This window comes from Haliotis rufescens, unplaced genomic scaffold (genome assembly GCF_023055435.1).
Source record: "Haliotis rufescens isolate VD_foot unplaced genomic scaffold, xgHalRufe1.0.p SCAF_36, whole genome shotgun sequence".
Taxonomy (NCBI): domain Eukaryota; kingdom Metazoa; phylum Mollusca; class Gastropoda; order Lepetellida; family Haliotidae; genus Haliotis; species Haliotis rufescens.
In genome coordinates this window covers 4,100,272-4,112,941 of record NW_025964068.1, presented here as the reverse complement: position 1 = coordinate 4,112,941, position 12,670 = coordinate 4,100,272, and the positions used below count along the sequence as shown (strand labels likewise).

Sequence of the window (12,670 nt, the reverse complement as noted above, 5' to 3'; positions counted from 1 at the left end):
TGGTTGAATATGGACGCTTGTCTGCAAAAGTATAAAAAAAATAAACTTCGTTGCTTTCTCGTGTTGACTCATCTTGATGATACTTGCTTCGTCCGACTTAATATTCGACCCATCTGTGATATTCGGTTTACCCCTACATGATATTCGGCTTATCCAACGTGATATTCGACTCATCCGAACATGATATTCGGCTTATCCCTACATCATATTTGGCTTATTCCTACGTAATATTCGGCTCATCCAGCGTGATATTCGGCTCATTTAACCTGATATTATACATAAGTCACTCAGCCCGTCTCTTTATCACTTTTTATTGCCTGAAAGTATTAACATAAACATTCCAACACAAATGAGTTACGTGTGTGACCTAATGACAGTAACATTCATATAAACACTGTCTGAGAACGAATCATACGGCGATTGAGATCTTCAATATTTGCTGATCATTGTCCATTCTACGTGTCTCAATATCTATGCATACACGTAATAAAAATACATAAATTCAAAATTGTTCCGACATTGCTGATGCATTGATTTTATTGAAGAATAACATAAAAAATCACACTTGACATTTGTTTTTGCAACCTTAAGAAATTACCTCTGAAAAAATGTTGTAAGCAAATAAAGAACAGAGGTCACTCATGTCCACACTTTGAGCACGAAGATGCAGCCAGCAAGTAACATTGAGGGGTAGGGGGAGACAGCGCCTCCTGTTGGCGGGGCAGGGGTCGTAGCTTGAGGGTACACCTTCTTGAGCGCAACCCAGTCAGCCTTGAACATAAAGGGACAAAGTAGACAAATGGAAAACCTCACCTGTATAACTACATAGACATCGTCTTCAATCATAGCATTGACATTTGTTTTGCTAGTATAAGCTAATTGGTGCACGAATGACCCAGTGCATGGTGTAAGTGCCGAGCTGTGCCTCCTAGTCGAGTCAGGACCCGTTTCCAGTGGTCGTGTTTTTTACTCACTCACTCACTCACTCAAATATAAGAGTTTAATCTCCTAGTTACCTGTATTACAGCGACCTCAAACTCTTCAACTGTCAATTTTCCACTTCCTTTAAAAAAACATATTTGTATATGAGTAGTTTGCAAAGGTAATGAATTAAATTAGCACAAACACCATCAAAGGCTTGTTGGCATCTAACACCTGATAAATTATAATACGCTTACTCATTTGCCAGACTGACTATGAATGCATGTGAAAGATGTTTCTGAAAAAACATTTCACGCCCTGTTACAAAAAAATATAAATTCACAACATTTGCATGCGTGACCCTGAGAAAAGCGAAATTGTTAAATAAAAGCATCCACCAGATCACTGATTTGAACAAGAATTAAAGTATCGTATCCTTAAGTGTTCACCTGATTCGTATCTATCAGAATATAGAGACAAAAAGATTATCTCCGTCTTTGGATTCAAAATATACAAACATGAAAGTCAGGTGCTGAAAAAGTCCCCAATCATAAATTTACTTATTTTTCATTTGAATAGTTATTACCACTGAACCTTTACATCCGATGGTAGGAATAACACTTACATAGTGTTATACACTGAGCATATGTTTGATAGTTTTACGGGATGTAAATAAACAGCATACCGTCCTGGTCAAATCTTGAGAGTTTGATGTCGTTAATGTCGATGTAGTTGTTCTGAGTGATGTCAAGGTTGTCGAAGGCAGCAATGGCCACCTCCTTTCTGTCCGCGTACCTCGCGACAGAGCCACCGACAAACTCACAACGAGTAACCTTGTAATCATCTGAAAACAACGTCGGTAATCATCTGAAAACAACGTCGGTAGTCATCTGAAAACAACGTCGGTAGTCATCTGAAAACAACGGCGAACCTGAACACAGGGCCTGGTTTAACCGCTTCTTTAAGAAAGTTTTCTCGACGTCAAAAACGCTGGCGTCAATTCAAACAACACATCGATCATTGCTACCGATTTTACCGAGAAGAGAGTGAACGTTGTTTAACACAGCAGACAGCAGCTTTTCAGCTTTATCGTGCGCACCTGTAAATAATCGAGTCCGGGCCAGTGAGTATGGTTTTACGCCGCTTTTAGCAATATTCCTGCAATATAACGGCGGGGGACACCAGAAATTGGCTTCACTCGAGTCTGGGTCGGGAAAAGTAGTGACGTGAGCATCGCCCAACGCCGTCGGGGACGTCACTCAATTAACTTGGGCCTGCTCGGTCCAAGAATCCCCCACAATATGGTCTGGGAGGAGAGAGCGTCAAGCCATTGTTGATACTTCACGGGTTTGTATACAGCAACGGCCTGGTTCCTCTAGTAAACCGTCATGATGCGGCAGACCCCTGAAGATGCGGGTCTTCAAAAACTCATGCCTGTCTCAAGAGGCGATTTTGCTTGCCGTAAGAGGCGTCTAACGGGATCGGATGGTCAGGCTCGCTGACTTGGTTTATGCATGTCATCGTATCCAACTGCGTAGACCGATGTTTATGATGTCAATCACTTGATTTTCTGGTCCAGTTTACAGACCGCCGTCGTGTAGCTGGAACATTGTGAGTACGGCGCTAAACAATAAACAAACAAACAAATGTAAGTGTTAACGGGTGATGATTCAACGTAATGTACAAACCGTGAAGTGAATGAATAGTGTTTTACGCCGCTTGTAGCAATATTCAGACTTTATCACTGCGGGGACACCAGAAATGGGCTTCAAACATTGTGATATTTGGGGAATACAACTCGGGCCTTCGGCTTGACAAGCGAACGCTCTAACCACTAGGCTATCGCTCCGCCTCTAAATTCGTGAAATATTGAGTATGACGGCAAGTCACTTTATTCTGTGCAGGTCCGGAAGGACCATTACCACGCGCTAACACGGACATCCCACGTACAACAGATCTACCCACCATCTTTGTCAAAGCTGGATATGAAGTGAGCCTGTAGTTCAGTTCGTGTGACGTCGCCGTCATTGTTAGAATCCACGTCCTTTTTGATGAGGTCAATTCTGAGTGTAGACTTGATGTCTCCTCCTTGAGGCGCTGCCACGCTGGAAGTGTACACATACATGTACGTATATGGTAAGACGGTGCCCAGTTTTCGAGAATGAAACTTATTTGCCTTCATGCATGTATTCTTAAAGAGGTTGGGATTTTCAACAATTTGTGACGATCAAATATTACACTCTATTACCGTTATAACAACTAAAACGTGTTTAATAATATGTAGCGTTGACCTCACCGAGAAAGCTGTTCAAGCTTCTTATATGCTGCTGAATCGATAGCCATTGTGTAATCCTGAAAGTACATTGTCAAGCTTGCAATTGTATACACCTTTGCTTAAATGGAGAGACTAAACGACCGGGCAAAAGAAAGCACTGTTTGATGGTGGCTAAAATGAAACAAACTGTATTTGATGCGGGTATCATAGGCGGATGAAGATCTCTCAACACGTGACGTGACGTGACGTGACGTCTGAACGTACATGCATGAAGATCGCAATTTCCCAGTACAGAGCAATGAACAGTGAGTGAGTGAGTTGGGTTTAACACCGCTTTTAACGTTATTCCAGTTATATCACGGCGTGTCAGCTTAATGTGGGAGGAAAGCCCGAAGTGATGCAGGTCTCAGACGTTAACCACTTCGGTGAAACCCACGAGCATGGGTATGGTGCTGACAAACCTAGAAACATAATTGGGGCGAACCCACAATCATAGGTTCCTGGCGTGCCAAAGGGACGTTACTTATGAACAGCGATGAACAGAGTGAGGTGTAAATGTTCAAGTGTATGATTTCTTTTGCCCGGCAGTTAATACTATTTATTTTAGGTAGATAAACATACTGTGTTTTCAATGTAGGGCTAGGTTACCTGTAGACTAGACCCGTGAATAGACCGCATAAAATGTTTCTACAACCTATGTTTGTCGTAAGAGGTGACTAACGGGAACGGGTGGTCAGGCTCGCTGAATTGGTTGATGCATATCATTGTGTCCCAAAATGCATGGATCAATGCTCATGATATCAATCACTGAATTATCCGGTCCAGATTGGATCATTACAGACGCCGTCATATAGCTGGAATAGTGCTGAGTGCGGCGTTAAACAACAAACAAACAAACCTGTAAACGATATAAATTGAATTTGTAGTAAACGGGCGGTGTGAGGTTCCAAATGTAACATTTACCGACACTGACTAAGAAGCAAGTTGTTTCTATAATTATGTTTGCTTCCGCGATGAAGCGGCCGTCAAATCAGCTGGTTATAAATCGGAGGCGATTATTGTGATTTGAAACCCTAGAATGACAAATCAGAATCCAGTAATTGCCAAATTCATGGTAAATCATCTATATCTTACTTCCTTTATTCTATTTCTTCTTTCAAACCACATTTTTCTGATTAACGACGAGTATTTGATGTGGATATTGTTTTACATTTATGTTAAACTGCCAAAATTACATATCTGTCAACATAACATTTAAACCACAATATGACAACAATATTTATCGAACGTGGCTATGTGAAATATATTGAAGGGACAAAACTTCAATACCACACATCAGTACGTCAGCATAATGCTTGAGTGTTTCACATACACGTGGTGGGTGGCTAATACATTGGTTTATCATGCCGAAGACCCGGGTTCTATTCTCCTTCTGTGCATAATGTGTGAAGCCCACTTCAGTTGTCCACCGTCCTAGATATAGCTACAACATTGCTTAGTGACGTAAAAAAATACTCACTCATTTCACAATGCTCCATCACCCCGCGAGGTGTTTGCACGTCGCCTATAAACGTCATCACGTAACAATCATTGGCTATCTTCCGGGTACACAAACGTCATTACGTAACAATCACTGGCTATCTTCCGGGCACACAAACGTCATTACGTAACAATCATTGGCTATCTTCCGTGCACACAAACGTCATTACGTAACAATCATTGGCTATCTTCCGGGCACACAAACGTCATTACGTAACAATCATTGGCTATCTTCCGGGCACACAAACGTCATTACGTAACAATCACTGGCTATCTTCCGGGCACACTAACGTCATTACGTAACAATCATTAGCTATCTTCCGGGCACACAAACGTCATTACGTAACAATCATTGGCTTTCTTCCGGGCACACAAACGTCATTACGTAACAATCACTGGCTATCTTCCGGGCACACAAACGTCATTACGTAACAATCATTGGCTATCTTCCGGGCACACACACGTCATTACGTAACAATCATTGGCTATCTTCCGGGCACACACACGTCATTACGTAACAATCATTGGCTATCTTCCGGGCACACAGACGTCATTACGTAACAATCATTGGCTATCTTCCGGGCACACAAACGTCATTACGTACCAACCATGGCTATCTTCCGGGCACACACACGTCATTACGTAACAATCATTGGCTATCTTCCGGGCACACAAACGTCATTACGTTACAATCATTGGCTATCTTCCGGGCACGCAAACGTCATTACGCAACAATCATTGGCTATCTAGCGGGCACACAAACGTCATTACGTAACAACCATGGCTATCTTCCGGGCACACAAACGTCATTACGTAACAATCATTGGCTATCTTCCGGGCACACAAACGTCATTACGTAACAATCATTGGCTATCTTCCGGGCACACAGTAATGGCATTTTAACCATGCTGTGTCTGGTAGCCGTATCCTTTTTTCTTCGAATCAGTATACGTAACATATGTCTACAGGCAGAAGTTACATTGCACACTTACCCGTTGTAAAACTTGACGAAGTTCTGATATTGAGACCTCCCTGTCACCTGTAAGAGAAAGAAACATATGAATGTTTACCACTAACTGACTCATGAATTATCTTGTATCTATTGCCACATTTAATACAAACAAATTAAAATGGAAAGAGAATCATTTTACAGTAACTGACATTACTGCACATGTTGATGTATAGTGGTATTTGTCGGAACTCGATCCTAAACTGGCGTGAATCTGCATTGTGTTTATATACACCTGGATCTGTTTTAACTTCCCAGCGTTTTTTCAACCATGTATGTCTGACAACATGGTATCACATGCTTCCAGCATGACATATGATGGAAAAATGAATGTCATCTGGAAGATGAGGCTCTTGACAATAGAAAGCGAAAATAATGATGGCAATGTCCAATACTTTAGTTGCGTGAATAACACTGTAACACAACGCATTTTATTAACTGAGTCAACGTGGGAATGAATGAATGAATGAATGAATGAATGAATGAATATAGTTTTACGCCGCATCAGTTATTTTAAGAAATAAACGACGAACGGGATTTGTTGATCGTACAATCAAACATTGCAGGGAGAATAAACCTTGAGTGGCGCTGCCCCGAGTGGTTTATTCTCCCTTCGGATTTTTTCGGACGATAAACAATCGTCAAGTCGTTTATTTCTTATATTGGATATCAACATTATGTACAATTTGTTAAGGGTGTTGATAAAAAGTACAAGCTTTAAAAATATTTACCCAAATTTTAATAATGATGACCCCCTGCATAGAATTCGACCTTTGAAATGTCGGACAAGTCCATTTTACGAGCAAGTGGGTTTAAGTTTGGTACTTCCCGCATATTCTCATACTCCTCAAGTCAAGTATCTTCACGTTTTCTCCCGATACCGATTGTCATATCTCTCCCACTTTTGGATGCCATCGATCGGCCACTACTTTAATCTGCATAGCCCAGCTACATCTGTGGCCAACAACATACTGGACCTCTCCAACATAACGTAGTCCAATATATGACGTCATCACGTTGCTAGAGCTTATTGGAATCTTCGATATTGACGTCATGATAGAACAACGCTTTATTCTTCATTGTTCTTTGCAATTTATCGCGTAGCTATCTTATATTTTGACGAAAAAACATTGTTGTATCATGACGTCTCTGGGGATTCGAACCTGCACTCGCAGCCAGATGACAGAGAGAATACACCACTCTTGGCTGCTCCCTTTATGGTGTATTCTCCCTGCAATGTTTTATTGCACGATAAACAACTCCCACCCGTCGTTTAATTCTTTAAAAAATGATCATTACTGTCCAAACACGTTCATTGCAATCTCTTGAAGACAGTCCTTAATCTCAGTAAAGAGTGAAACCGCTACGTGCTTTATTAATTTCCAGGCGCATATATACTCTGTGTTTTCCCCTACCCATGCAGGGATTCGGGGTCAGTAGGTTCCAGGGACCTGTTGCTAAGATTTGACAAATGGGGATCGGATGGTAACAATGTCTGCCATGGGTCATTACAGAAGTCACTCACCTACTCATTCCCCCTTCACGTGTACATACATACCATCAGCGTCCAACGAGGGGAAATCCGTGTCCGATGTCGTCAGTTTGTTGTCTCTGTTGGTGTCGATGATGTCGAAGTAGTTGAGTGCGGCAAGTTTAGAGTCGTCGTATATGTCGACAGCGCGATTGACCCACTCACAGCGAGAAATGAATCCGTTATCTGAAACCGTGAGAAATTTGAGAAAATTACAACTAAAAAAGGTAATTGAGCATAGAAATACATGTCTAAATGAAAGTATTATGCACTCGTCCATTCAGAACAGTGTGAGTGTGTGGTGTGGTATATATGCGTAAGGTGTGCGGTGTGTGTGCGTTTCTGATTTGTGTGTATGGTTTGTTTGTTGCTTAACGTCGCACTCCGCTTTATTCCAGCTATATGACTGCGGTCTGTAATTAATCGAGTCTGGACCAGACAAACCAGTGATTGAGCATCGATCCGACTGTGATATGATGACATGCGTCAACCAAGTCAGCGAGCCTGACCACCCGATCTCGTTGTCGCCTCTTACGACAAGCATGGGTTGCTGAAGACTCCTCTACCCGCATCTTCAAGGGTCGTGCGGTGTAAGCAGTGTGTTATACATACTATCTGTATCCCCCTGCCCCTGGTTGTTGAAGAGTTCTGAGCGGATGATGATGGAGTTGTTGTCTGTGTCGACGTCCATGAGCATCTTGTCCAGGGCCAGTCGGCTCCCTAGGTACCCGGCATCCCTCCTGCTGCAACATTGTATCTGATCATCATAGTTTATACAGCTGTAACATTCTGTAACATAGTCGCTGTAACATTCACGTTGTAATCCAAAACAGTAAAACTGTTCCCCTAGTTTCTGTAACAGTAACTTTGTGCTACCTATTTAATGTAACTCCACCATTGTGCAACTTCGTTGTTCTAGTAACAAAACGTAACATATTGGCTGTACCAGTAGCATTGCGTTATTTAGCTTCCTATTACAACAGACTGACCTCAACAAAGTAAGATAGTAAACATGTATCTATAATTATTAAACATATACTGCTCTAATTTCAAGACATATTGTTACATCCTCAGAATGAAGTAGATATATACGGCATGTTCCCTATTTTCGGGACATTTTCAACATGACATTGACAACAATAGGTAGATAGACCAAGCTGATCACAACCCTTCCTTGTTGACCTTTCTGACATCCGGGGAGGAACCGAAGACAATGATGGCGCTACATAAGCCAAGGTGATCAATTGTACCTTCTGAGACTTGCTCCTGTCATAGTGGCGGCGCACACGGCACTCAACAGAAATACGATAAGCCGCATTTCAGGTCTAAAATAGACAAATACATAAATGAACAAACAAATAAATAAACTAATAAAATAAATAATTGATACAAATCTTACCTTTTTTATAAAGCCAATGAAATCATTTATATCATTGAATTCTCTGGCCCTTTTGACACTAATGTGATTGGCAACACATGGCAAATATACGGTACGAAATGTCTCTCTTGCATCCCAATAATAATAATAATAATTATTATAATATGTGTTGTTTAACGCCGCACTCAATATTCCATCTATATGACGGCGATCTGTCAATAATAGAGTCTGGACCAGACAATCGAGTGATTGATATCATGAGCATCGATCCATGCATTTGGAACTGATGACATACTTCAACCAAGTCAGCGAGCCTGGCCATCCGATCCCGTTAGTTGCCTCTTACGACAAGCATAGTCGCCTTTTGAGACTGTCCAACACATTGTCACTGTTTCGCACAAGAACAGTATCCTAAGCGACATATTTGTGTTGCTTGAACATTATATATACCGTCTTCGGCACACAGAGGTCAATCCATGGTACGCTCCGGAATATGTAGAGAGCGTCATAGAAAGTGATCAATGCAAACGTCTTTGGATTATGCCCGTTTACAGCCTAAGACGTATCCAGGGCAACCAACCGGGTCTTGTCCTTTTTGATAAATCCGATGAAATATCATTGAACTTTTTTCACCCTTTTGACACTAATGTGATTGACAAAATTCAGGAAAAAACATGGCAAATATGCGGACCTCGATTTCGAAATGCTACGCTTGCATCCCAAGTACCAAGTTGTCCGACTCCCCATTGTTGTCGGTGCCATAGGTTTGGTACCTCCCAATCTGTTGACTGACATTGGGAGAGTACCCGGGTTTGCTACAAGGAATACAGCCCTTCTGACAATCTGAGTAATGCAGAAGGCTGCTATGTTGGGAGTCTTTACATTCTCCGAAAAGTTCTTGGTGGGTTTGACGAGGCAGCGCTTCCTGGGAGAGGTCCCATTCGCTGTCTGGGCTGCGTGTAGAGGGTGCATTTTTTAATTTTAATCTGTACATAGTGAAAATATGACATGCTTAAGATTGTTAAATAAGTCATATTCATAGCAACTAAATTATGTATTTCTATAACAAGTATAAGATCGGGAATAACAAAAAGCATGTGAAAACGTAAATTTCAAAACCTTACATCAGTGATATACTAAACTACTAATGCCCTCCAAGCATACCTTGAAATATCGAGTTTCCGAAGTTCGAGTTAAAATGCGTCGATATATATATATACTCTTCAAAAAAGAAACGCACAGTTAAAAAATAAGGATATTTATTAAGCGAATGTAAATTATCTACACAGAATAAGCGTGAACACAATCAAATGAAATTAGACACAATGAACGACAAAAGCATTGTCGTCATTGTCAGCATTAATTCAGTTCAGTCATTGCACATGTGTAACCACAAGGGGGCGTCATGGTCAGTGCCTGGCCACACCACCTCTTGCAGCCGTCACTGCTCGATACCTCCCTGGCACAAATTGCACAAGTCCTCGGATATTTTCGTGGGGATATTCGCAGTTCGGCGTAAAATGTTCATGTCGACGACGGTATATACGTTATCTTCCATCCCGTCGTTGAAGAAGAAAACGAGACTCATCGCTGAACAAAACGCGTCGCCAGTTCCTGAGATCCCATGTCTGTACTCTGTTGCACCACCGGACACGTCGTTGACGGTGTAGACGTCGAAAGACAGGTCCAACTAGGTCCAGCTCGAATTCCCACTTTCTTCAGACGATTTCTGATGGTTTGGTCGGAAAATCTTCGCATACCAGGCACTTGTCCTGTAGTGTCCGTTGCTGTAGAAAATCGATTACGAAGGTGATGCAACCGGATGTACCGATCCTGAGCAGGGGTGGTCACTCTTGGTCTTCCACTTCAGGGATGATCTTGAGTCGAATTAGTGCGGGTATATCGATCCCATAGTCTAGACATGTTGCTTTGGTGAACGTTGAAGTGTCTTGCAACGGCAGACTGGGACTCCCCTGCTTCCAAACGTCCAGTGGCGATATTTCGGTCAGCTGCAGTTAATCTTGGCATTTTTCGATCTCCGTTCACGTCAGAAAATTGATGAATTTTGTACGGTCTCTTATAGTCAGTGTCTCTACTCTTGTTTCCAACATTTTGCACGTGCATTGTGCCGAAAACCTTTTCTGAAAGCAATTTCCGTGCATCCTTTGCATTTTCCTGATAAACGTTTACAAAAAAGGCATTTTGAGATGTGTTTGCGCGCAATGCACAACACAAACATGACATGATTAACGGGAATCAAACATAAGAATTGTCTTTATGACGATTGCTGTGAAAAAAAATATAATTGGAATTCTCAAAACACCTATGCGTTTCATTTTTTTTAAGAGTATATACACACACACACACACACACACACACACACACACACACACACACACACATATATATATATATATATATATATATATTCGATCTAATTTACATTAATGGGAAGCCGAGAGATTCCGTTAGTGTTAATGTTTGTTGTTGACGGATGAATTCATTTAATGACCCTAGACAATTTACTGTTACATATAATATCCTACCTTTCATACGATCTTCAGCTCGCAGGTGCATGTCAGTTATAAATTCGCTCTCCTTCATCAAAGGATGACACACCTAGAGTACCAACATCACGTGACAACACCCGTATACCCAACATATGGAAATCGACTTTTCCATTTCCGTGGTTACGGTAGGACAACATACCCCTCTATAACGCGGTATCTCTCTGTGGCTGATACCTTGCGACACCACTGATTAAGAAGGGTCAATGGGTGGTATTCGGTTGCCGAATCGTGTGAGACCTGTTCATGAGTTATGCATCACAGTGACGTTTGAAATAGGGAAATACTAAAACACTGCCCAAATCTGGCTCGTCGACAGACCTTTAACCAATTGCAACACATTGAAGTTCAACACCACTGGTTTTAGGCCTCATAAAAATACATTTCTTTTTATCAGTGTTTCAGAAACTTGTATTCGGTGAGTTGATGTTTATAAAAATATCACTTTCTTCTTATTATTATCATTACTGACACCATCACCTGTGTTGAGCAAATCTTTTACCGAAGCTGAACATATGGGGAGATGTAGATGAAGACGGTACAAATATATGGTGAAACTTCATCTTGGGTCACTAACCTGCTCATAATTCGACCTTCTCTTTGAAGTTAGAATAATCGGCCTTTTTCACTAATTTTAAACGACTTACATACTAACGGGAAAGTCCAAAACACGTGTAAGTAACCTAAAACCATTTGAACGGCAATTACATGCATATCTCATAAATGCCATGTACGTATTTCAATGCTTTTCGCCTCTCCAAAAGTTGCTATTTCCAGTGCGCCGTAAAGGGTGCTTAGCTTACCCCGTGCTCTTATGTTGCAATGTTTTTGTATATGGTCATAGAAGAGTTCCCATAACCAGGAATTCGGGTGAATATCATTGGTCAGAATATTCATTCTGAAGATAAATGGATTGACCCCCACAAAAATGGGTGTACATATCTACATCTATAACTGTAAATCGTGTCACTTATATTATGTGAGAAAATATAACGGTTGGTGGGAACATCATGACAGAGCATCATAGTAATAACACCGGACACCAACACCTGGCTCCCTTAAAACCGTGTGTGTGTGTGTGTGTGTGTGTGTGTGTGTGTGTGTGTGTGTGTGTGTGTGATACTTGGTTTTGTTTTAAGTCATCGTATCCAAGTTGCGTAGGTCGATGCTCGTCATGCCCATCCCTCGATTGTCTGATACTTACAGACCGCGTCATATTGCTGGAATATTGCTGAGTGCGGCGTTACATAATAATTATAAAAACACTCTTAATGCTGGTGTAGAAATATGTAGTATTTGTATACATCAGTAAGTAGGACTTTGGGCTGGCTTTCGTCTACCGCCCCACTACAAACTACTACTTGGTTATGTAGTGATGTCCCTAACCACCGTTTACACACTCAACATAACATTACGTTCAAGCTGTACAATCTGTCTACCCATACATGCA

General features: G+C 41.3%; 1 protein-coding gene across 3 annotated transcripts; it reads right to left on the bottom strand.

Annotated features, from left to right (window-relative positions):
- Positions 1-294: 294 nt before the first annotated feature.
- LOC124147704 lies at positions 295-11,296 on the bottom strand. Of its 3 annotated transcripts, none has more exons than XM_046518444.2 (10): positions 11,200-11,296; positions 8,526-8,600; positions 7,888-8,018; positions 7,303-7,461; positions 5,728-5,774; positions 3,218-3,273; positions 2,887-3,026; positions 1,607-1,765; positions 1,017-1,063; positions 295-771 (listed from the first exon to the last, which is right to left on the bottom strand). In XM_046518444.2, the coding sequence occupies exons 2-10, from the start codon at positions 8,591-8,593 to the stop codon at positions 640-642; spliced, it is 939 nt and encodes a 312-aa protein (XP_046374400.2). In that variant the 5' UTR covers positions 8,594-8,600; positions 11,200-11,296; the 3' UTR covers positions 295-639. The 3 variants fall into 3 exon arrangements, with proteins under 3 accessions (XP_046374400.2, XP_048237129.1, XP_048237130.1); XM_048381172.1 differs by having other exon boundaries at positions 7,888-8,015; XM_048381173.1 differs by lacking the exon at positions 1,607-1,765.
- Positions 11,297-12,670: the final 1,374 nt, after the last annotated feature.

Bases quoted from the DNA above. Each gene is read 5' to 3' on its own strand.
- LOC124147704 (XM_046518444.2), bottom strand. From the start codon at position 8,593: ATGCGGCTTATCGTATTTCTGTTGAGTGCCGTGTGCGCCGCCACTATG. The intron at 5,775-7,302 runs GTATGTATGTAC...TTTCTCTTACAG, and splicing joins CCCCTCGTTGGACGCTGATG to GTGACAGGGAGGTCTCAATA. The intron at 3,274-5,727 runs GTAAGTGTGCAA...ATGTACTTTCAG, and splicing joins TTCGTCAAGTTTTACAACGG to GATTACACAATGGCTATCGA.